The following is a 14,646-nucleotide window of genomic DNA, read 5'->3' on the forward strand; positions in this document are numbered from 1 at the left end:
GTGTGTGTGTGTGTGTGTGTGTGTACGTTTTTGCTACCTGATGGAGGCAATTTTTTTTACCAGTTTCCTGGTACACAGCCGGGTGAGGACCCACTGTTCCTAATGGGGACAAAAGCCCGGTCCCCATTGGGGGAAATACTGTTGCTGGGTCTGGGCTTAGATTTAGGATCAACATGTGAATTGAGTTTAGATTAGGTTTTATGYCAGTTATGTACCTGTGAGGTTAGGTTTAGGGTAGAAGTCAGGTTAAGGCTGTAGGAATGACCGGTAAATGAATGGAAGTCAATGCAAAGTCCCCAAATGGTTAAAAGAACAAACGTGTGTGTGTGTGTGTAGTAGTGGGGTTTGGCAAAATCAGCAAAACTGGTGAATGTGAAATAATGTAAAATCTATGTAAACATAGGAATGCAAGGTTTCCCAACAGAATATGGTCTGTATATTCACAAAACCGCACTTCCCATGTGGACAGCCAATTAGTCGCTTGATGAAACAGCATTTGTGGACCAGAATAAAGCTGAATATTTCATCATCATATAATTATGGACTGACTGGATAGAAGAGTCAGATTCTTAATGTTGGATCAGCCAGTCAAGACTAAAATTGTCCCTAGTGGTTCTCCAATAGCAATGCTGGTCTCGGTATCATGCCTGGCACCAGAATTTTTACAAGCACTCTTACAAATTGCCCCAAAACTCAGGACCGATACCCAAACCGATATGGATACTGGATTTGATACTGAGTCAATACTCTACTGGATGTGTTACAGTTTACATTTCAAGTGAAAAGTTGTCAGCTCCACATTGAGGAAATTTATACAACTGTATTAGTTAATTTTTATTTATTTTGAAATGTTATGCTATGTTGCAGTATACATCATGCAGAAGATTTGATTTGTTACAGTCAGAGATGCTGTAGGCCTACAAGGATGGAGACACAACTTGTTCTAAATAAAAGAAATGTGTTTTTAAAGTTATTGTGTAATGTTTAGGTTCTAACTCAGAAAGTACTTKTATATGTTTGAGAAAAACTGATATCGGAACATCACTAATTGTTCAGATTCCATTTTCCAGATGTTTAATTGGTGCAACTATATGCTGAAACCCTCATCTTTTATAAGCAGCACCCCCAAAGTGCTTCAAATCCAAACTCTTTAGCCTGAAATTGTAACACATATTAGAGAGAAGACAAGTTTTTATGCAGTCCTGAGCAGAGAGGATCAGGAATGGGCAGCAAAGACCAAGGAATCTTCACATCTGTCATCAGTCTTAGTCAAACAGCCATGTCAACTGTACGCCGTTATGTTTTGGATCAAAACTCCTGTGTCTGTGGGCTTTCAATGACCAATAAAAACCTAGAGTCAGGGGCATATGAAACACCAGTGGCTGACAGTCACATTAATAACCCAGAATGAATTATTCAAAAAAGCTCAGGCTCTAATCCATCAAATAATATATTAAGCTGCTCCCTCTCAGCTCGATGGGGGCTGAAGCAGCCAACGAACGCACAAACCAACACATTAGAGGTAAGAGAAATAAACAAAACATAGAAATAGAATTTTCACCACAGCAGCATTTCAATATCAGATATCATAGTTTTGAAAAATGCGGCTTGAAGCAGCCAGAGAGACAAAAAGAAAAAAGGAGAGAGAAACCTTTACTGTAGCAATTAACAATGGGAGCAGTAGTCTTTGAATGAATACAYCGAGCGCATTGTGTATGAATCTGATATTCAGCAAGTGAGAGATAATCCTTTCTCTGTGCTCTTTTAATAGGGAAGAGCTTAGAGAGGGGCCTCACAAAGGTTCACCATCTGTATCCCCCACGGCTGCTGGCAGCAAATAATCCACAGATCAACTGTACAAGGAAATTAGGGCTATAAAAACAGAGAGGGGGCTTCTTTTCTTCTTCTTGCAATTCTTTTCAAACTCTTCGGCAGGAAGGAAGCTACGTCGCTTATCAGCCGACCTGAGAGGGGAAACGGGAGGGCAACAGGCGGGCAGGACTTTCTATAGAAAAAAACGCAGAAGAAGAAAAGTGGTTCCAGAAGTGGGGTGTAAATGTAGAAGAGGAAAAAAAACAGAAAGGGAAAAAAGAAGAGTGGGAGGCCAAAAGAGCCCGAATGAGAATGGCCCACTCCGGCAGAAGTTAATGACAGGGGATCAGAAAAGCAAGATTTCCATTCAACACTTTGAATTATTCAGGGTTGCAGGGCACCTATTTGCAATGCAGATGCCTTTGCTTTCCATTCCTCCACAGCTCTCTCTCTCTCTCTCTCCCTCTATTCTTTCTTTTTCTTTTCCCTCTCTGTGTCTCGAGCAGGAGAATGGCCCTGCCTCAGGGTTAGGAGATAGACACGTTCTCAGCTCAGCGGAGAGAGAAAGCTTCGCCCATGCAAAGCAGGAGATTATCTGCCATTTTCAACACGACCCAGGTTCAACAGTCACCGTGGCACAGAAACAAATAAAACAAAGGTCAGAAAACATGTATTGTAAGCCGTTAAAGCTATCTGCCAGGGCCTTGGAAATATTATGAGCGTGTCATATTCCATCAGAGTTTTTCACAAGGTCCATTTGAATTCAAGGCTTGTGCACGATGGAGGAAAAGGATGATGTTAAAAAGGGAAGGAAAAAAAAGTATCAAAAGAAATGCTGCTAACTTCAGAAAACAAGGCGGCATCACATTTGCAAGCGCAGCTGCTTTTGAGAAAGTGGTGGTTTGACGTCTCTGTCAGATGGAACGCCGAGCGCCAGGATRAAATGACATCCCGCGGCACGTGCAAGAGCTCTAGAAGGCTTGCGGGTGAGGAGGAGGAGGATGAGGGTGAAGAAGGAGATGACAGACTGACAGCATGACTCATCACAAACAGCTTGCACCTAATAACACCCAAAGTCTAGATCACAGGGAGAAGGGGTTGGACAATAACGCAAAATGGACGTAAAGAGCTCTTCAGAGACTTTGTAGGGTGGAGACAGCTAGAMTGCTTGACAACAAGGTCTTAAAAGAGACGTTTGAGCTAAAAAAACTGGGTGGGTGGGGGGGGATGACAAAAGGAGCAGTGAGAGAAAAGAAAGCAACATCAGACGGCAAATCTCAACTTAAGTTTCTTTGAATGTCTTAAACTTAGGCGTACACGAGCTGTTCAGAGTTTGTGGTGATATTTCTGAGTTGGTAATCTAAAAAGCATCACCACGGGGTGCTCTCTGACAGGTCCTTTATGAGCAGGAACCAAGTTTATTCATCATTTTCATGAAGTTGAAATTTAAGATGGAAGATGAGAGGAGACGCTGAGACGGTGACAGCCACAGGACTGAACAGATTACGACTTTGTGTCTGCCAATAATGAACCTGTTACAAGTACGGGGCCCCCAGGGTCGACAGGGGGCCGCAGTCAGCACATTCCCAGCTCGGTCCTTGCTCTCCGCCTTTTTTTTTTCCTCCTGAAGCAGAGTAGGGGGGAAGAAAAGGGAGGCGCAAAGATGATCTCCTTAAAGCCACCCAGTTTCTGTATCTTTCATCAGGAAGGGAGCGCAGAGAGGGCTGAACTGGTTCAATCAAGATGGTGATAAGAAGAGAAAAGCTGCCAGCTCTGCAGCTCTCCAGGATCAGGCTTAGAGAAGCCCATGGGGTTGGATGAGGACAGGGAGAACAGTCCCCTGCACCAAGACGGTTGTCAGTTTGTGTAGAAGTTGGTGCAGGAGCTCGATCGGCAGTGTTTGCTTTGAGGTAAAGTAGGGCAGCGCTTCGGGGAATGTGTGTCCAAGCAGGAGGTCAGACAACTTCTCCYGAGATCAATAATGTTCTTGGGGCCTAAAGGGAGATCAAGTGAAGCTATTTACACAGATTAACTCCCACAAACCTGAAATACACTTTCATGCATGAAAGCATTTTTTCAAAAAAAAGACCAACTGCAGAAAAACTAGAATGTTTAAACTTTCATAAATGTGTTGCCATCTATAACTGAGGCAAAGGTGTTGAATCAGCCTTCAGTTTTTTGTGTTTTTCTTCAAAGCAGACAGGCATTATTGTAATAGTGGCATTGATCAACAGATTTCTGAGTTTTCTGASGGTCTTTTCAAGGTTTCACTTTAGATTTCTTTTTCTATCATTAATATTGTGCCTGATCATTTCTAGCATTATGTGCTTTTCTTAGATTCRAACACTAATTTCGGATTTATTTCTTTGGGTACAGTGTCGTCCCAAAACAAAACACTCAAGCAAAAATATTTATTTATATCTTAAAGTTGGCATCTCACTGGGTTGTGGAGAACTGGCAAACAACTTTCACAAGGGAGTCTCCAGAACGACTTGTCCCTTTCACAAAGGTTCTCGATTTTGTTGCATGAGTCATAGAGGTGTGCAGTCACACTAACGTTTTAACAAATATATGGAAATTTTGTTCAAACCTAGAGATGTCTTCGTTAAAAATGACATAAAAATAATCTGATGGGAGCCTCTTTTGGACGCATGCTAGCGGTTTTAACATTTATGTATTACAAAAATTTTCACAAGTCAGCATAAGTTATCTAAAACATTACAGCGTGACAGGGCTTTTTAGGGTTTTCAACATAGTCAAGAAATCTGTGCAAGAAGATAAATAATATAGTCACAAAATCATTGTGGGCATCATGGTGGGTTCGATGTGGGCAGAGGTGGGAAAAGCATTGCGTCGTTCAGTGGCATGTGCAGCTTTTCAGGCTGTGAACACAAAAATTGGTTGTGGTTTTCCAACACTAGTCTCACAAAATGCAACTACACAGCTTACTGGTCGCAAACACTCTGATATTAGTGAAAACTTTGTATTTTTTATTGCAATTTTCAGTTGCCGACTAGTCTCCTACAGCTGTGGGCCTGTGTAATACAACCCATGTAGTTATTACCTTACATAAGATGATCAGCTAAATGATGATACATCTGATTTTATGTTCCCTGTTTCCTAAAGACATGACTTTCAGACATGAAAAGTCTGCTGTATTCAGACTAAACACTTCTTTGTCCACTGACCTCCTTTTTTTAAGCTGTGCAATATGCTGTCATGGTCAGGTTCAAGGACTGACTTGAAAACACGAAAAAGCAGCCAAAGTTTTAAGAAAAACTTTAAAAATACTTTTAAAAAGCCTTGAAAACTATTGAATGCAATCTTTTAAAATATTACAAGGCTGCTTGAAAAAACAAAAACAATAACAAAAAAATAGGTGTAGTTTAAAATATTTATACAGTGATTTGTTGTGTTTTGGACAAAATCTAATTTCAAATCCATGAGAGTTTCCTTTTAATTGATTCAGTTCACTAAWTGTTTCCCCTTATGTTCTGCACAATCATTTTCCTGGCCTCTGCTATCTCGAGGGCATCTCACCAATGAGAGCTTCGAAGCAGTTGGCCATAGCGTGCCTCAAGTCCGACTCGCGGCACAGGTCTGGACCGTGAGCGTAAAGCATGAAGCGATCCAACTCCAGTTTCTGAAAAAGAAAAGACACATTCATATCAGCAGGAAGCCACTGACACGTCAGTAATAGCTACTTTAAAAAGCAATATCTTATTGCACATTTTTATAGGCTCTCTGTAGGAAACCAGTGCTATACAAAAAGGACTAAAAAAACGAGGGAAATGGAAAAGATCGCCTGCCTTCACTAGAAAAGGTTCTACTTCATGGCACTGACAGATGTGCTCATGTGTTGTCCAGCTGTGGCATGACGCACTAAGCCAAAGCATAGCAGAAACATTCGCATCCAAGTGGATGCATGCACGCACAAACTCGTACACAGACACAGAAATGAGCAGATAATCCCAGAGATAAAATGTGAAATAGAACAGCGGCGACCTTCATACAGTCTGGGAAGTTCTCCTTTTTTTTTTTTTTTTTAACGGGCCTACAACAGCACAGATGCATATTCAGGGGATGTGAAACACAAATATTTTATTACATTCACCGAAAAACTACTTAATAYTAATATAAAACGATTAAATCTTGACACATTTTCATGATCTAAAATCAAAGCCTTGATACACACTCAAGTGTAATTTTTTATTCAACAAATGTTTTGAAATTTATATAGTTTTTAACAAATTCAAACCTCAGAATATACAACATCGACACAAAATATTTGACTGTGTTGTTTATTTGGCAAAAACTGAGCCAAAAAACAGTTTTGTTGTCAGTTTGCTGCTTTGGATCTTACTGTTGTGTGTTGACATAATGCCAAGATGAAAAGACATCTGCAATGACCTCAGAGGAGCAACTGTTGCTGACTAGCAATGTGTGAAAGGTTAAAAGTCATTTTCAAACAATCAGGAGTTTATCATTTTACAGACTGAAAKATTTAATACGCATGGACACCAAATACATCTGCCAATTATCCCAGGAGTGGCCACTTTAGATCGACTCTTCACTAGCTGCGTTTCCATTGCAAATGTGCGCAAAACTTTGTCGATATTCTGTTAAATGTCGAAAAACAGTTTCGCAACTGCGGTGTTTCCATTAAGAAGGAAATGCTATTAAAGWCACATGTGAATACGCTTGTTCTCGCGATAAGTYATTACAAACCTGGCGGCAATGGATGTAAACACATAGCAAGTTGCTACCGCGACACTAGCGCTCATCATCAGAGGAGATGTCGGCGTCGTTTATCGAGGCTTTCCAGCGACAAGCCCCTATTTGGGAGCGGCTACCAATGCTGTGTTTTTGGGAAATTGTAGTCGGTGAGTTTACTACTTTATTTGACTACTTCTGTGATACTACTACTACTTCTACTTCCTGTTGTCATCTGTTTCGCCAGTAGAAACAGCCGGTTGTTGATCATGTGACTCCCGTGATGCGAAAAAAGTGTTTCCAGTGCAGTTTTGCGAAAAACACCAATTTCGATACGGCCGAAAAATCACCTCATCCTAGCGCAAAAACATTTTGTTGAAAAACTAATTWTTTTTTCAAAATTGACGTGTTTCYATTGAGCAAATTAATTTTCAAAATTCTAATTTTCATTTTCATGGTCAATGGAAACAATCTGTAACATATGCAAAGTTTCATTTAAACAAACCATCAGACATTCAAAACAATGTTTGGCCCCAAATACAAAGCAACATGTCTCACAAAAACTGAACTAAGCACAGCAGTTATCAGTATAAACATCTCATACAAACTGTCAAGGGTAGTGGTGGAGGGGTGATTTGAGAAGGGGGTCTCTGTGGTCACTAAAGAGCCAATTAAACTYGATCAAAGCTGAACAGTCGGTGAGCGGCCACGTGGTTGTTTGACGTTCGTTTTTATACACCCACACCTTTCATAGCTAATGAGACACACTGCACCGAGCCCCTGGGAAACCCCTCCCACTGTGGTAGACGTCACTGTACAGGGTTTCTTCCCTCTGGAGTCTAAACTCTGTTGGGAGGTCGTGTCATTTTGTCCACAAATCTGTCTTGGTTAAAGCACCACACGACGACTGAATTGTTAAACGTCCCTCCACTTGTATAGTGTTCAAATCTGGTACGGTTAGCACCGTCCTGACTTGAGTTAGGAKTAAAATCTATATTTATATTCAAAACTAGTGATCTGAATTGTTAACCCCGCCCCAGCTGCCTGGCATTCATCCAATCAAAGAGTTGTGGCTGCTTCAAACTCCATTCCAAAATAGTCAGTTTGACAAATCAGTTTATCTTTATTATCCAACCCATGCCCATGTAGTGACTGCAAAGACCCCTTCTTGGATGATTTGGGCTTATTTTGCAACCACAAAACCTGGACACATTGTAGTCGTTGAATGAAGTCCTCATTCATTTAAAAAATCCCAAACAGAGCAGCAAATTTACAACAGACTGATTGAAATTTTTTTTTTAATGAAATGGTCCCAGTCAAGACTACTGTTTTACTGAAATGCTGTGATGGGACCTTAATAAAGCTTTGCTGAAATCTGTGAACCTCAATTAATTGAAACAACATTGTAAAGAAGAGTGGGCCAAAAATCCACAACAACCATGTGAGTCTGATATATGATAAAGAAAGTCAAATAGAGGTGGTTTATAAGATGTTGGTTAATCAGGTGGAGCTCATTCTTTCACAAACGTATTTTGCTTTTTAGCTTTTATGAAACATGCTATAACACGGCTGTTTTAGTGCGCAGGAAGAACTTCTGGATTGTATTTGTTCTTTAAACTTCTCTATCTTTATTTCTTAACTTAAAGTGAAATTTTACGCAAGTGGTAACAGGCCTGCATAATTACTAATTATTTAAAGACTCTTTTACACAACTTTGTCACAACAAAAAGTTTTTGTTCTGTATTTTGATTTCAATTCCCATTATATAATAAAATATAGCTGATTAGAAAGCAACCAAAGAAGCCACTAGTGACATCATTAAATTGTGCAAGTATGCAGAAATACAACACAAAAAAGAGCCTCAGAATCTGGACAGGTTTATTGTATAAACGAGTGTTGGGACGAGGGTGAGGCGGTCCATCAAACTTCCAGCAAATCTGTGAGCCTGGAGAAAAAGTAACCCAACTTGACTTTGTTGGCAGTGAACAACAAACAAAAAATAGCCAGGGTGCTTTTTAATTATGGCTGATAACTGTTGGTGGTATCCCACCCCCCGTGATTGCACACACAAATTAAAACCACACTTCACAAATACTCAAACTTGGAGGGAACCCGCTCTGACTTTAAAGCCTTACGAGTGAAGTGGCGGATTGTGCCGTCGCGCGGCTGAAGATATATATATTTTTGAAAGATAATTGCGAGCGTTCTTGAGCAGACGGCTTTAAGAGGAGCCTGGTAAACAACTTGGCAACGCTGAACGCTGTATCACGCTCACTTTTTTTTTTTTTTTTACCGCAAGCGGCAGATTGAAACAAGCCAAACTGCTACACAGCACTAATGCAGATTCGGGCGGCTGCATCTTTGTATTCAGCGGGGAGCAACATGAAAGATTGAAGTTTTTAATTGGTTTCTCCACATCACGGGACAATTATTGTTGTGTTCTTTACAAACCGTGCCAGTGAGGGCTGCCGGGCTGCCAGCAAGAGAGAAGGGGAAGTAAAGAGGGGTGTGGGGTGTGGGGGGCTGGTGATAACAGGAACTGAAGAGTGATTCAGGAAGACCTCCAGGGGTCCGTGGGGACCCCAGTCGCACCAGTCTCCAAAACAACAACCTTTTAACTCCAATTACAAACCTGAGGGGGCAAAAAAATGGGTTCGGATGGCAGTCAGACAAAATCACTCTTTTCCCCTGTGAACACTCAAGAAAGTAGCAAAGTCATAACATCGGGAGAGACGACAATAACACTGTCTCCAACATGTCCTCATGTCACTTTGGAGACATCACAGTTTTCACCTGCAGAGAAAGACTCTRTTATGAGCAGGAGGATGGAAGGTTACCTTGGCGAGCATGGCCAAGTGCTGGTTCTGAACGATGGCGGTCCTGTAGGTTGCCAGGCCACCCTCCTCCAAATTAGGAAACAAGTAATAGAGATGGACACTGCAAACAAACAAAAACATTCAATTCCCATTTTAATAAGCTAGAAATATCAGTCCACAACCTTCTACAATGTAAAACAAATTAAGAAATTTTAATTCCATTTTATCATCCTGCAATTGCCAGATTTGCCAAGACCGACTAATTAAGTTTCCAAACTGATTTCCAGATCCGTGTTGGAACCCAGAAATGGTCTCCGACGCTTCAGTGGTTCCACAGCTGGGTTCCCCGATGAGCTGGTTCCATTTTCATTATGGTCCAACGTCTCCGTAACCACAGCGTGTCATTTGATTTCATTTGATTTAAAACAGGCCATTTAATTCAGTCATTTCTAATCAATGCAAAGAGAGGTAAGCAGGTGGCGTCCTGTTTGCTAAATTCACAAGAGGTCCATTTGGTAGGAGATTGTGGTCTTGGTGCAAAAACAAAAAACTTGGAATAAATAAAGAAAAGCACTTGAAGTAATGAAAAACAATTACACCAGAGATGTTTAGTTTGATAGAAGAGTCAGCTGTTTCTGTTTATAAACTCCACGTGGATTGGGACAGTTGGGAAGAAACTTGCCTTCAGACATAAATTTTATAATTGTAAAGAATAACCCTCATAGAAAACAAACCAGATTACAGTATGGACTATGTCTTCTATCAAGTTATTTCTTAAGATATTTAGCCAACAAAATACAAACAAACAAATTAAATCTACTACCCTTTACACCTAATGATGATCCTAAAGATTTATCTAACTTGCCTTTTCAGACATTAATTTCCTGTAATTGTAACTATTTTCTCTGTGCCCTGAGGACTTTTGTTGTGAACTGGTGCTAAATAATAAAGTGAACTGAACTCACAATTACTTGTTTAAAAACTTACCTGAACTCGAATGATTTTAAGATGAAAAATCGATATGTTTTTAAGAGGACTGCAGTTGGACTTATTTAATTTTCTATACATCATCTGCTAATAATGTGGGTCCCCTCTGTTTAGTACTAGCCCCTCCCCTCCTTGCAAGTTGGGGGTCATTCAAATGTGCAAAATATTCTGTTGACTGGACAGCAAAGAGAGCCTCTGAGGGCAGCGTGCATTCTGAGCGTGCACGAAGCAGCTGGCTGGGTCTGCTGTTGCCATTTAACTGGACAAGAGGCTGATAAATAATTCACAGGGCCAGAACGTAGGCCAAGCATGTCTCGTCAGACGCTAACAATCAAAAAAGGCAGGCAGAGGTGGGAGGAAGATGGGGGAAAGGAGAAGCAAAACATGCCCTGAGATATCCTGAGAAACAGAGGCTAAGTGACCTCTTTTGTAACACTGGTGCACTGAGAGCTGAAACAGAGTCCAATGGACCAGACTACAGGTCAAATGATTAGGGTTTTTCACTGAAATATGTTGTTTATTTATTTTTATTTTAGATAAGGATAGTTATTGGTAGATTTAAGAGGCCATTTTGTTTATATGTTGAAGAAATCTGGGTCAGTGCTTACAGTAAGCTGTATGACAGTCAATAGTAATAGTTGTAGTCAATAGTTGTGCATGCCACTTTACGTATGATAGCTTTCTGAACACAAAAGGGAATTTAACAGTGGGTTAATAACAAGCTTAAAAGACTATGCAATTCCAACACTCAGAAGAACATAAACACTGTTTTTGTCTGCCCAGGTAAGCTGAAAACCACCTCACGATGTTTTGTTCTGTTGTTTGAGCTATCTGTGAGCAATGGTTAGCGCTCGTAGTTTATATTACCATCTGTGCTCTTTAGCTGACTTACACCACCTTTTAGTAATAAATAAATTAGCTTAACGTTGATTTGTATGTATGTGAGGATGACTGGAAGATATCTCACCAAGCTGAAATGTCATCTCTCTACTCAATCCGGTTGTTCAGAAAATCTGGGTCTGACAGTTGTACCCTGAGTTGCCATTTTCAAAAAACTATATTGTACAATGTTGCTGCTTTTATTATTATTATTATTATTATTATTATTATTATTATTATTATTATTATTATTATTACAACAAAATAGGCTACAATGCTACAGATTGTGAACAGCATGAAGCAAAGCCAAATTTATTTTTGATTTATTTAAACTGACAGCATTTTCATAGCAACTGAAGGTGATTTAGTTACTTTATTATGGTATAGAATTTGAACTACCGGTGTATGCATGAGAAACACATAATATTGGCCCTTTAAGGAACATGCAGGACATTAGTAATGATATAATCAAAGGCAATGACAGTGATGAGTCCCAGATTGTAAACATATTTAAATGTTCAGTTAGGAAATGTGTCTTCCCTATGTGTTCCCTATGTCCTCAAAGCTCCGTCGTAAACCTCATTGTGTTCTTTGTATCTGCTTCCATTAGAGTCTATCTTAAGAAAACAAAATATTTTTTTTATTGCTTCACTGATGAGCTTCAGGTCTTGAACCGTGTTCCTCCTGCATGTTTTAGCTGGTTCCTTGCTTCGACACACCTAATTCAGATAAGTAAATTACCTACTCAGAATGTCAACAAGTTTGGCAGAAGGCCCATCAGTCACTCATTCCTTTCACTCTGGTGTGTAGAATCAGGGAAGCATCTAAAACATGATCGACAGTGGGTAACAAGGCACAGGGTTGAAGACCGCTCTTTGGTCTAAGAGAGATATAAACAAGGGTGGAGATTAACTTTAATATTGGCCTCCCTACAATGCCTTCTGGTTTAATCCAGGATCCAATTTATATTGTAATGATTGTTTTCTAAAGTCTCAATGTCATGACACCATCTTCAACTTCTGACCCTCTGCATCATCAGAGTTTTGAGATCAACAAACCATCTCCATTAAGATCTAGGTAMAAAACTAGTGTTTTTTGACCTCAAGGGTGTGGACATATAGTTTATCCCAGAAGGTGAAAGTAAAACTTGAAGCCCTACATCTTTATTGCACAGAATCTGGTTCCAAAAATACTATATGGCAGCTTCTTAAAAATGGGTTCTGCTGACTTTAATTTCCAACAATTAGAGAATGTGTGTATACCTGTGGTTTGTATTATATTAAATGTGGGTTTTAAGGCAAAAATTGTCCAGATTCATCTAAAATGAGGTGGTGTTGGTACAATGAGTGGATAGACAGGCAGCTGCCTTTCTTGGTAGTGTGTGAGACTAATAATAGCTATAAATCCACACATATATACGTATATATAATTAGCTGTGTGCTTAGGTAAGCGCTGGGCAGTAACATCCACACTCACCTGGGAGTCAATAACACAGTCAGCAATACTGACAGCAATTCAAGACAGCTAATTGCAAGTTGTCATGAAGAATTTCTGGCTGTTGAAGTAAATTGGGGGATACAGTGAGGGGTGCAGAAAAGGTGTGGGGTTTATATCCAGTTCCAATTACCAGTGAATCAGTGTCTCGAATGAGGCAAAAGCATGGAGAAGAGCGCGGCTGTGACAGACAAGGAAACATGCAGACAATGAGAAAGATGGAAGGAAATGAAGTGAGAGGGCGAGAAGGGAAAAGAAAGAAGGAGAAAAAAAAGACAGAGAGGCCGACAGTTTTGCATTCAGCTTCAATTAGCGCCTGCGTCTATCAAAGACGTGCTTTCTCACCTGGTGAGGAACTCGACAACAGCATCCCCCAGGAACTCCAGTCTCTCGTTGTGATTGATCCTGTAGAGGTGAAGAGGAGACGGAAGAGAGAACAAAAAAAGGTGGAGATGTGAAGGAAGACAGACACACTGGATCTGAGAATAACTCCAGCTCACATTCAATAATAAGCAGTCGTTGCCCTTAAAATTAGCTCATTTCATTCCCCTCTGAGATATGCCTTCCTTCCACAGTTAAAGTTAATTTTCTTGTCAGCAGGCCTGCCGGGTATATTAATCACAAGATTTGTCCCTTTGATTGTGCCCGTGGTCACTGATATGTGTGAACAGATATGCCCCTGCAGGTATCCCACCTGGAGGGAGAGGGGTCATCCTGGCCCAAACGAGACATGATGTTAATCAGTGTGTTGATTCCTGAAAAGAAAAATGATCCACAGGGTGAAAGGGTTAGGCACGGTGACACACAGAGAAAAAATAAGATAAAAAAGGTAGAAACGGGGGTGGGGTGGGGGGGGTAGCTGCGTGTATATTGACCTTTTTTCCTCATGTACATGTGGTGGACCTTCCTGTCGCCATATTTCGGCTGGCGGATGCCACAGTTGGACAGCGAGTTGCGAGCGTGATCGGGATTCATGCCAAAGTTGAGGTGGTGGCTGGGGTGAGTCATGGCAAGCTGAAAGGAAACATTAGCACACGTTTTAAACATTTTATTTTATTTTGTTTATTTATTTTTTTACAAAAGAGCAGGACTCTTTCTCAGAATCCCCGAATGTCAAACTATGTACAAAGCGTAGAACCTGGAATCTAATTTTATTGCAGTTTGGGCATTTTTATATCCTGCCCTTAGAGAATTGAGTTATTTCTAGTGGCCCTGAAACTTCAGTGGCAGTGTACAGCTCTGACCCACACTGACAGTTCAAACACAAAAGCCCTGAAGCTGCAGCTTATTTTTCATTTATTCACACTGTGCAACAAACATCTGCTTTTGGTCATAAGTATTAACAAACACTAAATATGTGGATTTCCCTCTGACACTTACTGACATTTGAACAAWGTTGTTGCTTTTCTCAAACAGGTTCAAGAATCCCCCCCCAGTCCCTCCCTCCTTGGGGCCACAACGACCCGATCACACTTCTACAGTCTCGCCGTTGTACTTTTGTCAAGAACTTTAACAAAGACACGTTAATGTTAGAAATAATTAAAACCTCCCACCATATCTGACTCCAGAAGGCAAAGAAACAGCTGGAGAGACTGAACCAGAACAAGGTTGCAGGTCTACGTGTTTGGCCCAACTCGACAAGACATGACGGATTTGAAAGTGCCTCTTCTCTTGCTCCAACATCTCACCTCCCAAACAGTCCTGAAGAGACTGATAWTAAAAGTACTCAAGTACAAAAGTAAAACCTTTTCTGGAGGCCCTGCAGTTTGATCAGTGTCTTGTGACTAGATACAAAAATGCAATCACCCATCTGCTTCAGTGAGCTCATTCTAATCTGAAAAAAAATATATATATATATGGTAAAGGTAAATGGTAAATGGTACTGAACTTATAGAGCGCTTTTTCAAGTCCCTCCGGACCCCCAAAGCGCTTTACACTAACAGAC

At 40.5% G+C, this 14,646-nt stretch overlaps 1 protein-coding gene across 1 annotated transcript in view; it reads right to left on the minus strand.

Moving 5' to 3' along the window:
* Window positions 1-14,646, minus strand: part of drosha (drosha ribonuclease III) — a gene marked incomplete in the record, with an annotated part of 133,569 nt that overhangs the window by 56,179 nt on the left and 62,744 nt on the right. The window contains 5 exon segments of the mRNA XM_014015259.1: window positions 5,353-5,455; window positions 9,363-9,462; window positions 13,047-13,106; window positions 13,396-13,456; window positions 13,577-13,715. Coding sequence (XP_013870713.1) covers window positions 5,353-5,455; window positions 9,363-9,462; window positions 13,047-13,106; window positions 13,396-13,456; window positions 13,577-13,715 — 463 coding nt within the window.

This window comes from Austrofundulus limnaeus, unplaced genomic scaffold, assembly GCF_001266775.1.
Source record: "Austrofundulus limnaeus strain Quisiro unplaced genomic scaffold, Austrofundulus_limnaeus-1.0 Scaffold126, whole genome shotgun sequence".
Taxonomy (NCBI): Eukaryota; Metazoa; Chordata; class Actinopteri; order Cyprinodontiformes; family Rivulidae; genus Austrofundulus; species Austrofundulus limnaeus.